Source organism: Carassius auratus, chromosome 37, assembly GCF_003368295.1.
Source record: "Carassius auratus strain Wakin chromosome 37, ASM336829v1, whole genome shotgun sequence".
NCBI lineage: Eukaryota > Metazoa > Chordata > Actinopteri > Cypriniformes > Cyprinidae > Carassius > Carassius auratus.
In genome coordinates this window covers 1286738-1304431 of record NC_039279.1, presented here as the reverse complement: position 1 = coordinate 1304431, position 17694 = coordinate 1286738, and the positions used below count along the sequence as shown (strand labels likewise).

The following is a 17694-nucleotide window of genomic DNA, read 5'->3' as shown; positions in this document are numbered from 1 at the left end:
AAGCCTTAGAGGTTGTTTATGGGCCAAGAGGCGTCTGGCGTTCGGCTGCGGTCATCACACTTAGCCGCGCGTGTTCAACTTTACCCTGGCAGCCGCGTCGCGCCATCTGCCCACCACATGGTCTCGTTGTCAGGCTCTGGTTTCCAGGCACTGGGCGGAGGATGTAAAACAAATCATTTAGCACAAGCCGACAATCCAGGGGAAATAAATATCTCATCAGCTGATCTGAGAAGAAACGTTATGACAGTATCAAAGTTTCACACGCCGGCTGCTGTTGTCTAGAAAGTGCTGAAAAGTCACTTTTTTTAAACAAGCTGTCATTTTGAAGTGTGTTTTTGTGGCAGATCTGGACTCGGCTAGTGTGTTCAACAAAAGAGTTAGCTCACAGTTCGATACAGGCAGTAGCTCTTGGTTTGGAGCAGGTTACGTTCAGTTGCTGTAGCTACTTACGTAGCCTGAAAGTTACCTTCATTTTTGAGTTTATCCACTTACTTATCCTTAAAAACACCCCGGTTTGTCACACAACCTGCTTTCAAAAAAAAAACCCAGATCACAAAAGGAAGTTATTTCAGTAAGTTAGCTAGTTTTTTCTATTTTTTTTTAAAAGAAATTTATTATTTCATTAAGCAAGGACTCATTCGATTGGTAGAAAGGGGTATTAAAGGAATATATCATATCACAAAATATTTTAAATCCAAATAAATGCTGTTCTTCTATACACTCTTTTCTGTTTCTGTTGAATTTTTATTAAAGAAATGCAGCTTTGGTGACCGTAACAGACTTCTTTCAGAAACGTTTAAAAAATCTTCCCCACCCCGAACTTTTAGCACATTTTGAAGTTGTTTGCCTATTAAATGCGGTTCTCCACATTAATGTGAACGAGAGAAGGAAGTAAATGTAAAACGTACAGATCTCCATGCTCACCTGACCCTCGAAATGCTGGGATTTAAATTCAGATTACATTAATTCCAGATTTTATTCAAATTCGAAATTAACGGTCCTCTTCCACTTTCATCCATGGTCTAAATTCATTTTAGATTCAGCTGCAGTTCAGATTCATGTCCAGTCTTAGTTCAGTTCAGATTCAAAACAGTTTTCGGTTATTATATTGGCATGACTCTCTTTTCGACGCATTATAGAACAAAAGAACATTATAAAGAGGTCAACTATTAAAAATTATGAATTGTAAATATGCAATGTTCTTTCTGTACAGGCAAGGATAAATCAGAGAAGAACTTTGCTCTGTCATTTGTGAAGCTGATGAGGTACGACGGCACGACTCTGAGGGACGGAGAACATGATCTCATCGTCTATAAGGTGAAACTAACACAATTGCTAGTTATCTCGAAACACACACACACACACGTGAGTTGTGTACTGATGCTGCTTGTCCTCGTTTGTCCCATTTAACCTCTGACCCCACATCACAGTGTAATAATTATGCAATTAAGCTTTGTTCATGTATTCAATCTTTCTTATCTGCATATGAAAGAGCTTCATTAAAGCAGAACGTTGCCTGGTCAAGTCCTTTCTGAGCAATGCAAATTAATCTTCGTACAAACCATCGCTTCATAACTGATCTGATGTTGGTTTTACTGCTTGTGCAAAACTAGCTCTAAAACTCAAATCAAATGTATTTAAAAATGCAACATTAAAGAGAATTAGATTTTAAACCAGCATTAAGAATGTGTTTAGTGATTGACAGCTGTCAGTCACTGAATGCATTCTTCGGTCTCATGCAAACAGGTTTTGTTCTCACGATGTGTGTTTCTCTATTTGTAGGCCGAAGCTAAGAAATTGGAGGACTCCAGCATGTACCTGAGCTTGGCCTCCACCAAACCTGAGATGGAGGAAAGAAATCCGTCATCTGGGAAGAACACGCAGAATCTCGGCAGCTTCTCCATCAGTAAAGACTCGTTTCAGATCTTGACGCTTGTTTGCTCCACTAAACTCACGCAGAACGGTGAGACACGTCCACTTTCATCATTTCCCAATCCCAATCCCATCATGTCCTCTTGTTTTCTCTGTCCTTCTGTCAGTAAAAGTGACCACGAAAAGAATCATTGTCAGTTTACTGCGGCGTAATGTGGGGTATTTCAGACTCAAGCTAGATTTTTAACTTTATCCAAAAATGTATCCCATTTTAAAATGTAGTTTCTATATGAATTAGTTGAAAAGTAAGAGCTTGCTGATGTCACCCAGTGTTATTTTAGTATCACTGAGATGCTATTATAATTTGAATCAGGTTTTGTTTTTATACATCCTGTTTTCATATTATTATATTTTTTTATCAAATTTGTATTAGTTTTAATCGTTTTAATGTCTGTGTAATTTTTATTCATTTTTTAGTTTTAATTTATTTTCATAATTGAAAAAAAAAATATTCATCAAGTTAATAAAATGATAAACTAGCTGCAATAAAATGTAAAAATTTTCTATTGGATAAAAAAAAATTAAGATTTATTTTAGTTCAAGTAACAATTATAATTTTTTTAAGGTTTTAGTTTTAGCAAACTAGCAGTTTTAAAAGATTTTAGTTTAGGTAGTTTTACATTTTTTTTTATAAAGATTTTTAATTTGAACAACAAGCATAAGGATTGTTCGACCAGGAACGTCTAATATTTATTTATTTTTTTATGTCTAGTATAGTTTTTATCGATTAGTTATTTCAGATGGCACATATATATATATATATATATATATATATATATATATATATATATATATATATATATATATAATATTATAATTTATTTTTTTATTCCAGTTTATAGTTTATTTTATTAAATATTTTGTTTTATAACTTTAATGCATTTTATTGATTTATTTATATTTAAATGGTTTTATTTTTAGTAAACAAAATTCTTGGTTTTATTATTGTCTAATTTTTATTAAATTAAATTGGAGTTATTTTTCGGATTTTTAAAAAAAATAATTTTAATTTTAATTTAAACTAGTTAAACCAAATAAAATAAGAAATGTTGTTTTGTCAACTTGCTGAAATAAAAGAAGTTTAAATTCTTAACATTTCAAGTGACAAATTATTATTTTTTAGTACACTAGTAGTTTTAGTTTTGGTGAACAAAGTAAGCATATTTTAATAAAGATGACAAAAACAGTATTTTCATTGGGAATAACAATCATCAGGGTTAAACGACAAGAAATGTGTAGTAAGCAAATGAATGGTCTGTTTTGATGGATGCCATCTGTTAGTTTAGTGTGAGATGTTGTGTGCAGATCATTACAGTCGGATCACATACAGGATGCAGTGAAGTCCTCTGCAGTCCTTTACACCCTCCTCTCCTCTTTAAGCATGTGTGTGTTGCTCTATGAATCTCACAGAAACTGCTTACCCATCAGCCTTTGGGCAGGTGTTAGTATGTGCGGCCTGCGGTCGTAGATCTGAGGAGAAGGTTTGAAATGCTAAAGTCAGAGATGTACATCACAGGGAGAAAGTGCAGGCATCCAAGCGTAGGACAATGAAAATATATGATAACAAATAAAAGACAGAAATGAACCCGTGTTTCTTTTCCACAGCGCCATTGCAAACAAAATTGCATTGCTTTGGAGTTGTGATTTTTAGATGACAGTCAATAGACAACACGGTTTTAAATTGCGTTGTCTTCTAGTGTCAAATGATTCATTTGAGCCATCTTTAATGATTCAGAAGTTTGAATCAGTTGGATGAATGGATACTGAATTAACATCAGACTCGTTCTGAGACGTTCATATGACGATGTGTATTTGTGAGCATCCTGATACAACAACATTAGCATGAGTTTGGGGCGGGGCTACATGTTTAGCCAACCAATGACAGACAGAGGGAGAGTCAGGAAACTTGAAATCAGTTATTAGTTCTCCAGCTCATACACTGGCGAGTTTAATCTAAGAATTTATTAGCAAATGTCTAATACCCCTCTAGTATTGGTAGGGTTAGGATTTCAGTGTGGGGGAGGGGTTAGGATTACGCAATCAGGAAGTGACTTCAGTGAGGGGGATCGAAATTGGGCAAAACAGCAGAAATGAAGATGGAGATGCATGAAGTCACATCAGAGAGCGTGCTGGCCTTGCCACCGCAACGATGAAGACAAAATAGCTTTGGTTAGTGGTTGGCATTTGTGCTTTAGACCAGAGCAGGTCTGAGGACGAGACGGACCACTGAAAAATGAACAAGAGAACGTGCAGAGGTCATTACGAATGCTTTCTGATGTCCTGTGTACGACTGGAACTGCCCCCATTTTACAGCACAGATATCATTGAGATACTGTTAGAGTTTTAAGTAAAGTCAAAATTCTAGTTTTATTTATAGTTTGAATTCGTTTTTGTTTTTAGATTTATAATGTTCACTTGTTCATTTTAATTTTTACTTTGGTGAAAGGTTTTATTTGTTTGTGCCATTTCATGTATATCTGTGTAGTTTTTAATTTGTTTCAGTTTTAGTGTTGTTATAGTTTAGGTTTATTATGTTTAGTGTTGTTTTGTACAAATGAAACTAAATGCAAATTAGAAATTCTTTGAAAACTATCTGAAATCAAATGTTTCATTTAAAAATGTATAAAAATAATAATTCAAGTAACAATTTAGTTTTAGTTAATTAAAATAACTCTGAAATACACTCAGGGATGCAAACTCATCATGAATGAAACATTTTGACAAAGATGAGCCTAAAATTATAATTAAATTATACATTAAAATATATGTGACCCTGGAGCACAAAGCCAGTCTTAAGTCTCTGGGGTATATTTTTAGCAATAGCCCAAAAAACATTGCATGGGTCAATATTATTGTTAGGATATTAAATAAAGATCATGTTCCATGAATATATTTAGTAAATTTCCTACTTTAAATATATCTCAACTTAATTTAAATTTGGACAACTTCAAAGGCGATTTTCTCTATTTAGATTTTTTTTTTTTGCACCCTCAGATTCCAGATTTTCAAATAGTTGCTTCTCTGCCAAATATTGTCCTCCTAATAAACCACACAGCAATGGAAAGCTTATTTATTCAGCTTTCAGATGATGTGTAAATCTCAATTTAGAAAAATGTACACTTAAGACTGCTATTGTGGTCCAGGGTCACAGATTTATCTTATATTCTCTTCAGGGTTATTATAGTTAACTAAAACAAAAACTGTAAAAAAGAATAAACTGAAATAAAATGTAAAAACACTATAAATAATAATAAGTAATGCAAATATCAGAAACAACTAAATTACAAAAAACTGACCTAGGAAATATGCCCGGTTTCCATTTCAGAGATCTGCTCACATTTTTCACCCCTGACTTGCAGCGTGTCCCATTCCCAGACTCTAATGAGTGGTGAGAAATAAGTGCGATATCCTTCAGCTTCACAACAGTTGCTGATCTTTGATGTAAATCAGCTTGTGCTTCAGAGACACTCCAACCTGGAGCTTGCAAACACTTCATTGCTGTCAGAATGCCAAGATGTTTTCTGCTCTAATCTCAAAGTGCGATCTGAGCGGGTGAAAGTCTATGTTTATCCCCGCCGGACGACAGCATAATTCCCCTCACATCGCCTGTTATGAGGCCGGCCGTGCTTGTGAATCGATTACAGAGGTGACCTGCGTTACTATAAGCGTGTTTTTTTTTTTTTTTTTTAGAGGAACACTGAGCCACGGGCAATTCAGACGCTGTTTTAATGAAGACCTTTGTCAAAAATCAGTGTTTGGCAGGTAGCAGACGCAGTAATGAGGTCGCTGAGGATTCCTCAGATCGATTAGCATATAAGCACAGGTTTTTATTGTTGTGTAGGCCGTTTTTGTCCCTTGTGAGACCTTGTCCATCAATGCCAGTGTGTTTTCTGTCTCAAAAGTGAAATAGAGGCTCTTTATCGCACACCAAATTAGCATATTGAGCTGTGGATCCCCGCTGTTCCTCTACACTATTTCTGGTATCTGTGTCAGAAACGCAGGTGGAAATCGATGTGACATGCAGGAGCGCTGTTTGTGACTCAGGTTTTGTTTAGATATTTTATTTTTGCATCCCGTTTTTGTGAAGCACATTTCCTGGATGATCAAGCGCTTCTCGACCAATAGGGCCGAGAGATGAGGGGTTTTTAATAAAGAATGACAGCGCCGCTCTCCTCACTCGTGGCCTGACAGCTCTTTCTGTCTCTCTGACGTGGTTTTTATTAAACCCACAGGCTTGGCTCGTAAGTGTCGGGATCTTTAACTCTGAATCGTCTCTCCCACACAGCCACATTACCTGCTGATGTGATATGATGATATGAAATCACAGCCTACGCTCTTCTTCTGCTCAAATCCACTGCCTTAGTTATGTATTATGCAGCTCTCTTGATTCTGATTGGTCAGTCGAGTCCTGATCACGTGCTGGGGTTTATTTTGCAAGTACGACCGGTCGACTGTACATCTTGTCTTGGCCAAATAAAATGTAATCAGTTCAGTGTATTAATATTTTTTTGATTTATTTAAATCATTTTGAAAATGTTTATAGATTTACATAAAGGTTATGTAATTCCATTGATTATTTAAATCTACAATTAATCACAACACAATCTACAAATAATGTTAGATATAAATAGTCTATGCAGATACATAATGATAAATGTATGAAAAGCTATTATTATTATTATTATTATTATATTTATATAATATATATTATTACTATATATTTATACTTAACATCAAAATTTTTGCAATGTATAATTGTTCAAATTATATATATTATATATAAATTATATATATATATATATATATATTATATATAAATTATATATATATTTTTTTCACCTGAATTATAATTTATCAAATGTATTATTATTATTACTATATAGATAAATTAAAATATTTCACATTACTTACATTTATTAGACCACAATATTATAAACAACATTTCTAAATTTGAAATATGTTGTCTACTTGGACCAAGGTTTGTGTCAGTCTCTCTCTATGATGGCCCTTCGAGAAACTCTTCACTCACCAGGTTACGTCATTTCACTTTGGTTTATTTCCAAGTGTTTGTTGGAAACCTTGTTTCAGGTTAAAAAGTCAGCCGCTCCTGACTTAGGGTGACCATATGCGCTGTTCATACGGGACACGTCCCAGCCAGGATTTTAATAATGCTTAAAATATCCAGGTTTTGGCTATTTGCACTGTGCAGGTTGATCGTTTGTGTAACATTCATGAGAGATATAAAGAGCAGAGCAGACGGCTCCTTATGCTTTCGAATCTCTTTCACGTGTTTGTTCGTTCGTTTGACATGAAGCATTGTGGTGACTTTGGTTTTTTGGGGATTTGTGCACAGCAAAGCTTCAAGTCAGTTGAACGAACAAACACTTGCGCATATTTTCATCGCTTTGATTGTTTCTCACCTTCTCACACGCAGCCCCACGATTGGTTGATTATATACAATACCTGCATGTTATTGGTCAAACTGCTCTGGATGTTTTAGGCAATATTAAAATCCTGGCCGGGACGTGTCCCGTATGAATGGCCACCCTACCATGACTATCACAATGGGAGCCGCTCAGGCGGTGATGTGAGTCCTCAAGGGAGCTCTCCGTATCCTCCAGTGCTCAAGAGTGTTTCCCAGAGTTCCTCCATGTGACAATCATCAAATCATTTAAAGAGTGTTTGTGACCTCATGGATCATTGTGGTTGATTCTGATTGAACGCTGAATTGATAACGTGCTTAATAGCTTCATATTTGTGCAGATTTTCATTTTCTTCTATTATATCAACTGCAGTGAAATCCATTCCTCTCATGGCTTAAGGTTTGAGCAGTCAGACTGAGAGCAGATGTTACTCCTATGGCTCTGTCTAATGAATGTTTCATGTGCAGGATGGAGAGGTGAATGTGTTCATGTGGTTTCCTCTGCTCTCCTGTAGTTGATCTCCTGGGGCTGCTGAAGTGGAGATCCAACACCAGTTTGCTCCAGCAGAACCTCCGTCACCTGATGAAAGTGGAGGGAGGTGAGGTGGTCAAGGTACGTGTGAATCTCCGTTACTTCCGTTTGGATTCATGCAGACGTTCGTGCTGCTAATATGAACGTTTGAAGTTGGTGTGAAGACTTGCGCTGTGATTTACGATATGAAATTGTGAATGAACTCTACGATGCACTTCAAAAGCTTTTTGCTTATTAGGTTTTTTTGGAAGGCAACAGCAAAACATCCCAAGATATTTTTAGAAATTGCATTTCTTTAAGTGCTGCAGTACGGTGAATGGTTAAGGCCTGTGAAATTATAGAAATGTTCAAAATAAGCATAACTTTAAATAAGCGTTGCAATTTAAACGTTCAGAAAATGTTTAAATTGTGTTCTACTAGCTTGAAATAAAATAAAATAAGTTGTTGTGCGATTTGAACAAATAACTCACACTGACTGTTTTTACTTTTACTTTTTATATTACTTTTTTTTTTTTTTTTTTTTTTGCCGTTAATAGGATAGAAAGTGTCACTTTAAATGATCTCACTCACTAAATCGGTGAACTCAAGTCATTACTTTCATCATATCTAACTCAAAATAAACTTACTAAGGTTTGAAAATGAAATGTTCAGGAAATGTTTGAATTGTTTTCCAGGCCTGGAAGTCAGATTATTGTAAATACATTTCATTGAACGAACCAATGAATTGGTTGTGTATATAACCAATTCGCTGGTTGTTCTTGTAATTAAACTACACATTCAGAATCGAGTGATTTTTGTTGTAGTAATTTCTGTAATGAGGAAGTGGAATTGGAACAACAGTCATTGAACGTCTAGTGATTTCTGTCTGTTGTAGAGTGTTATATTCAGATGGCTAATATAATACGGCATATGGTTTAAAAGCCCCTCTGAGATGAGGCAGATGTGTTTGAATGGCAGTTTGCTCCTGAAGGCGGTGTGTCTCATGCAGTGATTTCTCTGGCCGTGTTTGAAGGCAAACACACTCGAGCTGTCAGCTCTGAGAGAGAAAGATGGAGGCAGAGACATGTGTGCTGTAAATGTCCCCTCACCTCTCTCTTTAACAGATTCTGTAGCCTTTCTGTCATGTCTCGCCACATAAATATAAAACAGCCAAGCAGAACCTTATGGCAGGTGTCTCAGATAGCTGCTGAAGACCTTCACCGCTTAACCTCTTAATGTATGTGACAAAAGTCTGGCAAATGTTTCAAGTTGACATCCATCCACCCATCCATCCACCCATCCATCCACCCATCCATCCATCCATCCATCCATCCATCCATCCATCCATCCATCCATCCACCCATCCTCCCATCCATCCTCCCACCCATCCATCCACCCATCCATCCATCCATCCATCCATCCATCCATCCACCCATCCTCCCATCCATCCTCCCACCCATCCATCCAGCCACCCATCCATCTATTTTTTTATACAAAATTTAAAATAACGTGTAAAATAAATGCAAAAATATCTAAAATAAATGTTACATTTTAAAATTTTTCCAAATAATTTACAATAATCATTGGAGGAACCCTGGTGCAAAATGCATGAGTATAAAATCAACCCAGTCACTGCTTGTTCAAATTATTAGACTGGATTTGTTGCAATAAATAATGTAATCAGTATGTGGAATTGGAACGGTGATCTTTTTACAGTATGTGTAAAAATTTGATTTAATTTTGGACAAGGCACCATCACAGATATATTGCAAATTTTCCTCAACCACATGAATACTATTGAAATCTGAGTTGTGTTTAAGCTTGAAAGTTGTCTCTGGGTGGCCTGAAGGAAGATGTTAATTCAAACAGCTGTTAATATGCAGAACACACACTCACAGGACGACCTACAATTACAGTACGTGTGTTTCTCTCTCTTTCACTCTCACACACAAACACACACACACACACACACACACACACACGGTCTTTTGGCCAGACACAGAGTGAATGATTCAGCGCTCACCACCCAGAGCGATAGACACACAGACTTCCCTTAATGTTTCCTGCAGGCGTCCCACTCAACATGATTATGTACTTTCCTCACGCTGTGTACTAAAACACCTTCCTGCACTGCCAAGTTTGGAATTGGATTTCAGCGGACGATGCAGGCGTGCTGCATAAAAGCTGTGAATGTCGTAATAATGCTGCAGAATGGCTTTTGTGTTCCTGATAGGGGTTTCTTCAGGAATCGGCCCAGATCACTCACTTCACTATAAACACACTGGAGAAAACATCTGCGGAATGATTCAAGGTCACCGCAACTTTGAAAAGAACTGGCAACTTTTACTCCCGGTTTATTTGTTATCTGGCATCCAGAGGATGAAACCTTCTTTCAGAACACCTGAGGAGGAACTTGACATGACTTTGAGATAGGGCTGTGCAAAAAATCGAATGCAATTTTCATGGGCATCTCATCAGGAAAGATGATCCTGTAATTAGAAGTATATCTCCAGCACGTGCGTTCAGATCAGGGTTGCCAGGTTTTCACAACAAATCCTGCCCAGTTGCTTCTTAAAACTAGTCCAAAAACTAGCCCAATCGCGTTTCCAGGAGGCTCCCCGATAAAAACTGAGGACAGATTGATGACTGTTATTGACTTAGACTCTCGTATCTGTTGTGACCTGTTCTGTCCTGAATATACGGGGCAGCCTGAACGCCGTAAGTGTGAGCAGTTATTTATTTCCCCTCAAGGACACATTCTTCCTCTCCTCGCAGCAGATGTGCCAAACACAAACGCTCGTCCTCAGGTTGAGCTTTTCAGTTTTTAAATGAGTTTTCACACTGAACGTTTGTAAGTGCAGAAATGGAGCAAATGTTCGAACAATCTTATTTATAAACCTCAAAGTGTGTGTGTGAAATGTGCTTTAACAAGATCCTTGGCAACACTTTCTAGAAACATGAATCATGCATTTGTTTTCATAATGCAATATAATACACTTTGCTCTTAGATGTATACAGTATGTGGTTCTCAGGAAAATGTATAATGTTTATCATTTTGTGGTTACACATTAGTGATGTTTTCAGTGTATCAATAAATAAACATTAACATTTATTTGTTCCAAATGTTTTTAGTTTGTTCATTGTTTTTTGCTTCATTTTTATAATTTCTTATAATTTTTTGAATATGTTTTATTTAATCTTTTCATTTTTTTTATTTGTTTTTGCTTTTATTTATTTTACATTTTGTTATCTTGTATCTTCGTCACCTTAGTATTTTCAGTCTCATTTTAATTGATGAGTAATTATTCTTGCCACTTGAAGGGACCATAATCTATTTATAAACCATAAAAAAAATATCTATATATATTCCTGAGAACATTTTTGAATGCTCTATGGCATTGAGAACTAATCTAGGTATCACACCGATACATTCAGTGAAAGTGAGCCGAGTGAATGAAAGTGCAGCTCCTGTGTCTGAATTGTGGCACATAGGTCTGTGGAGCTGTAATTTTCTTCCTTCTGTGATGTCCTTGGTGGATTGTCACTGAGCATCAACTGAATGACAGCAGACATTAAAGTGGACAGCATGTGCTTTAGACAGACAGTCCATGAAGCTGACAGCGTATCTGTTTACCCATTTATGCTTTTTCAGTAAATGATTCAGAGCAAAGCACAGAGCTTTTAAAATCGTCCTGTTACACTGACCATCACACTGCTGTGTGTGTTCCTGTTTCGTCTTATAATCTGTGTGTGTGTGTGTGTGTGTGTGTGTTTAGTTTCTGCAGGACACTTTGGATGCCCTCTTCAACATTATGATGGAGAACTCGGACAGTGAGACCTTTGATACTCTAGTGTTTGATGCTCTGGTAAGATACTCATGGCCTGTGCTTAAATAAATCTGCACAAAGAAAAAAAAAAAAAAAAAAATATATATATATATATATATATATATATATATATATATATATATATATATATATATATATATATATATATATTATTATATATATATATTTTTTTTACAGATTTGCCTACAATTATTAATTTTAAAATATTACGATTCATTTAAGCATATGTAAATGTACATATTTTAACAGCTTAGTCTGAGTCTGATGTGTGTCATGTTCAATAAATGATTTATCTTTTATAAATTACAATAAAAGGTCATCAGCACATCTGTTAAATATGAATTCGATTCAGTTTTAAACAAGAACTGTTTTTGTTTCTTGTTTAATAATTATCAATAATGGTTTTATACAAATGTTATTTTGCCCCAGTATTTAATGTTTTAGTTTTAAACTGTAGGATTATTTTAGGCGGAAATAAATATTTGAGTAATCTAAACCGCTCCGTATGAGTATTGTGTGTTGTGTTGAATTAGAGTAATAGCATGTTATCAGTACTAATAATATAAAAAATAAAAAAAAATAATAATATGCATGTTCAATTTTTTGAGTTATTTTTTTTTTAAATTAATATTTCTTCTGGTTCTGAAAGGTGTTCATAATCGGACTGATCGCAGACAGGAAGTTCCATCATTTCAATCCGGTTCTGGAGACGTACATCCGCAAGCACTTCAGTGCCACCCTGGCTTACACGTGAGGGGCAAACTCTGCTGTCTCGGTGTATGTATGTGCCTTGTTTTGATTTGTAACACCCTGTGTATGGATATGTTTTCAGAAAGCTGACAAAAGTCCTGAAGAACTACGTGGATAACGCCGAGAAGCTGACGGAGCAGCTGCTGAAAGCTCTGAAGGCTTTGGAGTACATCTTCAAGTTCATCGTGAGATCCCGCGTTCTCTTCAACCAGTATGTTCTTCCTTCACATTCAGAGCTCTCAGATCTTTTATTCATCTGAGCTGCAAGCATGTCATGCCCAAATCCGAGGAGTTGTGCTTGTAGTCTGAACCAGGGAATGAAGGTTAGCTTGACTTGGTTTGGCAGGAGAGACTTTGGGGGCTAGAAGCACCATTATCCATTGATGACTATTAAGAAATATAACAATTAAAATGTTGTGATTTTATATTGGTGCTAGCGAAAAAAATAAATAAATAAATAAATAAATAAACAAATAAACAAATAAATATATATATATATATATATATATATATATATATATATATATATATATATATATATATATATATATATATATATATATATATATATATATATATTTTTTTTTTTTTATATATATATATTAGGGATGCACCGAAATGAAAATTCTTGGCCAAAACCGAAAAAGAGAAAACCAAGGCCGAAAACCGAAACACCGAAAGAAAATATGCCAATTATTAGTACCGTTGCATTTATTGCTATGACCGTGTACTAACTTTACTAAAATTAAGACATTGCAATTGCATAAATTAATATTAAAGTTTCAAAAATAATTACAATTACATAACTTATTTAAAAAAAAAACATAAAAATACATAATTACAAATGATGCAAATATTTATTAAGCACATTGCAACAATGCACAGTAGAAAATAAAGTTCAAACTAAAAATGTATCCCACTCGTGTATATTTAATAATAATGTACAGGCCTACTGGCCTGCAGAAAGGTTTTAAAATGAACAGTTCTCTCATAAAAACAAAGTACATTTAGGTGAAGTGCATTTGAAATTTTTCTATGTAGGACTAGAAAGTGCATTACTTCTCCAGTAGGCAAGACTGTTATCACTTCTGGGGATGGGGACTTCAGACAGAGAACCATCTAGCTGTTGAGCAGTTGAGCTTGTCATCTGCCTGACATTTGAGAAATATTTGAGAGAGTGTATTTAAATAGGGCCAGGGCATAAATAAACATTTTTATCAAATTAAAGCAGAAATCTAGCAGAAAATCTAGCATAAATATGGCTACAATCTGATATTATGTATGTATATATGTTTGTGTGTGTGTGTGTGTGTGTGTGTGTGTGTATAGTAGCCTAAGAACAAAATAGCCAACCTATTATTATTATTTGAGGCACTTTCTTGCAGAATTCCACTGAACATATCAGACTACGATGGTGCATGCCACTCATCTGGTGCAAAGACCAGTCTTTTCTGCGCTCTGATCTGTCTCCTGCACTTGGCGCTTCTCCGTCTCCACGCGGGTTCTCCGCATCCAGCGTGGCCTGGATCATTTCTCGTGCGCGCTGCCTTATTTCCGCATCCAAGTAATGTTCTTTATAACGCGGATCAAGCACATTCGCGATGAAGTGCAGAGGATCCGAAAAGATCTCAGTGAGACGTGTGCTCACAGACTTTATAAGACTGTACTTTTCTTTGTTTTTACTTCGTGGTCCGTCTTAATCTCTTTGTTAGGAGACGCTTTAGTGCTGCGAATAAAGGAGTAAGAAGAGAATGTTCTCACTGGTGTTAAGTGAATGTCGCGTGGAGCTCGTGGTCTGCGCTATGCTGGTGCACGTGCAGGTCGTGGTTTCTGCTTGCGTCATCACAACATTTCGGCCGTGTTGTTTCGGTGATAAGTCTATCGGCCGAAAACCGAAAAGGCCATTTTCGGCCGATAATTTTCGGTGGCCGAAATTTCGGTGCATCCCTAATATATATATATAACAGGGACTGTGGTATGAATTAGGAAAAAAAATTGTAATCGTTTTTTTATTTTTGTTATTAGTAATAACAACTCATTTTTTGTTGTTTATTATTTTTAAATGATTTTTTTTTACAGTGAAGTATGACAATAATAATTTTTTGTTTAGTATTTTAGTGCTTAATTAGTTATTGTTTAATCATTATTTTACTTATTATATTTCTTATTTAAATTTATGCATTCACTTAAAAAAGTGGAAGACAGAAATTTGACAGAGCCAACAATATTCGTATTATAGCCAACAATATTAGTTATTTTATAGCCATATTGATATATGATCTCAACTTTTTGGCCAAGTTGTGCAGCCTTACAAACAAAAACGGCAAATTATTATTATTATTTTTTAATTGCTCAGCTTTAATATCTGTATTGTGAAGTAGGTGATGAGTGGCAGAAAGCAAGCAGATAATAACAGATAATAAATGTTAGAGTATTCCAGCAGATTCTCTGAAAAAAAGTTTTTCTTTTCCTATTTCATGATATATGTGTTTTTCAGCCAATAAGCTGCAGTTAAGGCTAAGAGATGTGATTGGGTGATTTACTGGGCAGATCTGAAATGCCACACCTTCAGCAAACTGAAGCACCCTTGTTTCCTGACGGATGGAGGATGTGTTTTGGGCAGACAGGAAGTGGAATGGGCAGCGGGGCTGATTTAGGGAGACGGTGGACATGTTGAGTAATGAGTTAGCCTAAATGAAGTTCAGCACTGGTGATTAGCTTGTTGTCTGCAGGTGAAGTATATGATGGTGTCTCTCAGGCCTGTCTTTAACGACCTGATCGCTCCGAGCGTCTGACACCGCAGACCGCTGTGAGAGACACTAATGAGCAGAGTCTGATCTGATTGACTCAGCCCAAGCCGACCGCACACGTCCTGAGTCAGAGATCAGCTAGACAGGGCTGCACACCGCCATGGAAACGATGAGAAATATGGCCAAAAATAACAATTATCGTAAGTTTGAATAGCTATCAGTGTCAGACATAAAAACGGAGTCGATCTGCGGTTTCAATAAATGTTCATCAATTTCAGTGTTTACTGCAGCCCTGCTCAGGATCTTTCTATCGCATTATTCTCATTCAAATGATTCTGATGACAACACGTGTGTGTGTGTGTGTGTGTGTGTGTGTGTGTGTGTGTTAGGGGTGGCACAGTTCGCTGAGAAAAACCTGTACCGTTCGGTTCACAACACGCGTGCATTCAACTTAAATCCAAAGCATCTGTAATATGGTTTGCTATAAACCATATTAGCAGTTAATATATGTTTCTGTTGATGGATGCCTCAGAACGCGTGCTCTCTCTGAAGTATTGTTTAAATGGACAAATTCAGACAAAAATGATGTCAAAATGGCTGTCTTGGTAAGTATCCTACAGCAGACAGAGCCGGCTGAACGCAGGCCACTGTAAGAGTGTATTCTCTTAAAGGGACAGTCTTTATATTAATAGAAACAGCAACAACAAAGAAATCACTCACTGCTCTTGATTTAAAAAGCTTTTATAACTTTAATAAAGAATTACCTTTAACTGTTTTACATTTGATTACTTTTTTCAATATACCTAACTTATGCTAGACCTGGCAAAAAATAAAATGAATAAAAAACACTGAAAATCACTTTATTGTTTGTATCTTTACTCTATTGTATTTATTTGTGCTGCTGCTTGTAGTTGGATATAATGTTCTTCTTTTTTTATTAGAAAGTATAGTTTTTTCATAAACATGGCACATACCGAACTGTACCGAAAACCGTGAAACAAACCGAACCGTGAAAAAGTTGAACCGTGCCACCCCTAGTGTGTGTGTGTATAAATGAATAAATAAACAAATTTATATATATATATATATGTATATATATATACTGTAAATATTTCAAAACTTAATTTTTGATAATATGTAATATGCGTTGCTAAGAATTCATTTGGACAACTTCAAAAGGGAATTTTCTCAGTATTTCCATTTTTTTTTACATCCTCAGATTCCAGATTTCAAATAGATGTATCTCAGCCATATATCGTCAGATTCTAATAAACCATGCATAACAAGTAAAGCTTATTTATTCAGCTTTCAGATGATGTATAAATCTTAATTTTAAAAAATATATACTTAAGGCAGGTTTTGTGGTCCATGGACACACACACATATGTATACAAGACATACTACCATTAATTATTTTGCTTTGTGCAGTTTCTTTGTTTAGTTTTTAATTATTTTTGCAAAATATACTTTTTTATTTGAATTTGGAATTACATATGAAGAATGTAAAATAAAAATAATAAAATTCTACCATATCTCCGCTTAACTGTAGTAATGAATGGTCAGCTGGAGTGTGAAGAATACAGTTTTGGGGTATATTTGACAGTCCATTAGCGAAGCGTGTGTTTGTGTTGATGGAGGGCCGGTCTAATGTAAACGCTCTGGATGAGGTGGAGAATGTCTGACCCTCACCAGAACCAGAGCACAGAAAACCAGCGGGCACTAATCTCATCAGCGAAGGCCTCTGGTGAGCGTTTAATGAAAGCGTGAGCGCGGGAATCCTCTTTGGAGCAGAGCCGAGACGGCCCGTCAGCTCTCTGCCCTTCAAACTAGATTACGAAGCAATTCATCAATCTGATCAGCCTGTGATCAGGAGCTAGTTTAGAGGTGCCAGTGAACAGGTGTGTGTGTGTCGGTGTGTGTGTGTGTGTGTGTGTGTGTGTGTGTGGAGTTCGAGACAGTGCTTCTGATGTGGATTTATGTGGCTCTGACTAGTTTGGTGTCATGGATCTGCTTCCTCTCTGATGATTTAGATGAAATGATTCGAGCCCCTGATCATCTGCTGTTTGTGTGTTTTCCGTCAGGCTCTACGAGAACAAAGGCGAGAGTGATTTCATGGAGTCCCTGAGGAATCTCTTTGCCTCGTTTAACGGCATGATGAACAGCAGTGCTGAAGGAAGCGGCGGGGTGAAGGTGAGAATGCTTTAGGAGACGCTTTCTGATGAGCTGGACGTTCAAGCGATGCACTAATAAACTAAAACATTTACACACTTGTGCCTGGTGTGACATCACTCCACTCATGCAGCACAAAAGGAGATGTTTCTCAAAATGTTCATGCTGCTCTTTTACATATAACAAAGGCCGAAAAAGAACATTAGACGTAGGATAAATTCCTAGATTTGATTGCTATAAAAGCCCCTCTCAAAATGAATTTGCACACCTATATGTTGTATACTACCATTTAAAAGTTTTGGATCACTGAGA

At 36.2% G+C, this 17694-nt stretch overlaps 1 protein-coding gene across 3 annotated transcripts in view; it reads left to right on the top strand.

Moving 5' to 3' along the window:
* dock1 (dedicator of cytokinesis 1) overlaps window positions 1-17694 on the top strand; it is a 202814-nt gene that overhangs the window by 50377 nt on the left and 134743 nt on the right. For all 3 annotated transcript variants that reach the window (XM_026222208.1, XM_026222207.1, XM_026222206.1), the window contains exons 17-23: window positions 1214-1317; window positions 1783-1963; window positions 7870-7967; window positions 11642-11731; window positions 12363-12463; window positions 12546-12674; window positions 17295-17403. In XM_026222208.1, coding sequence (XP_026077993.1) covers window positions 1214-1317; window positions 1783-1963; window positions 7870-7967; window positions 11642-11731; window positions 12363-12463; window positions 12546-12674; window positions 17295-17403 — 812 coding nt within the window. The remainder of the gene's footprint in view (window positions 1-1213; window positions 1318-1782; window positions 1964-7869; window positions 7968-11641; window positions 11732-12362; window positions 12464-12545; window positions 12675-17294; window positions 17404-17694) is intronic.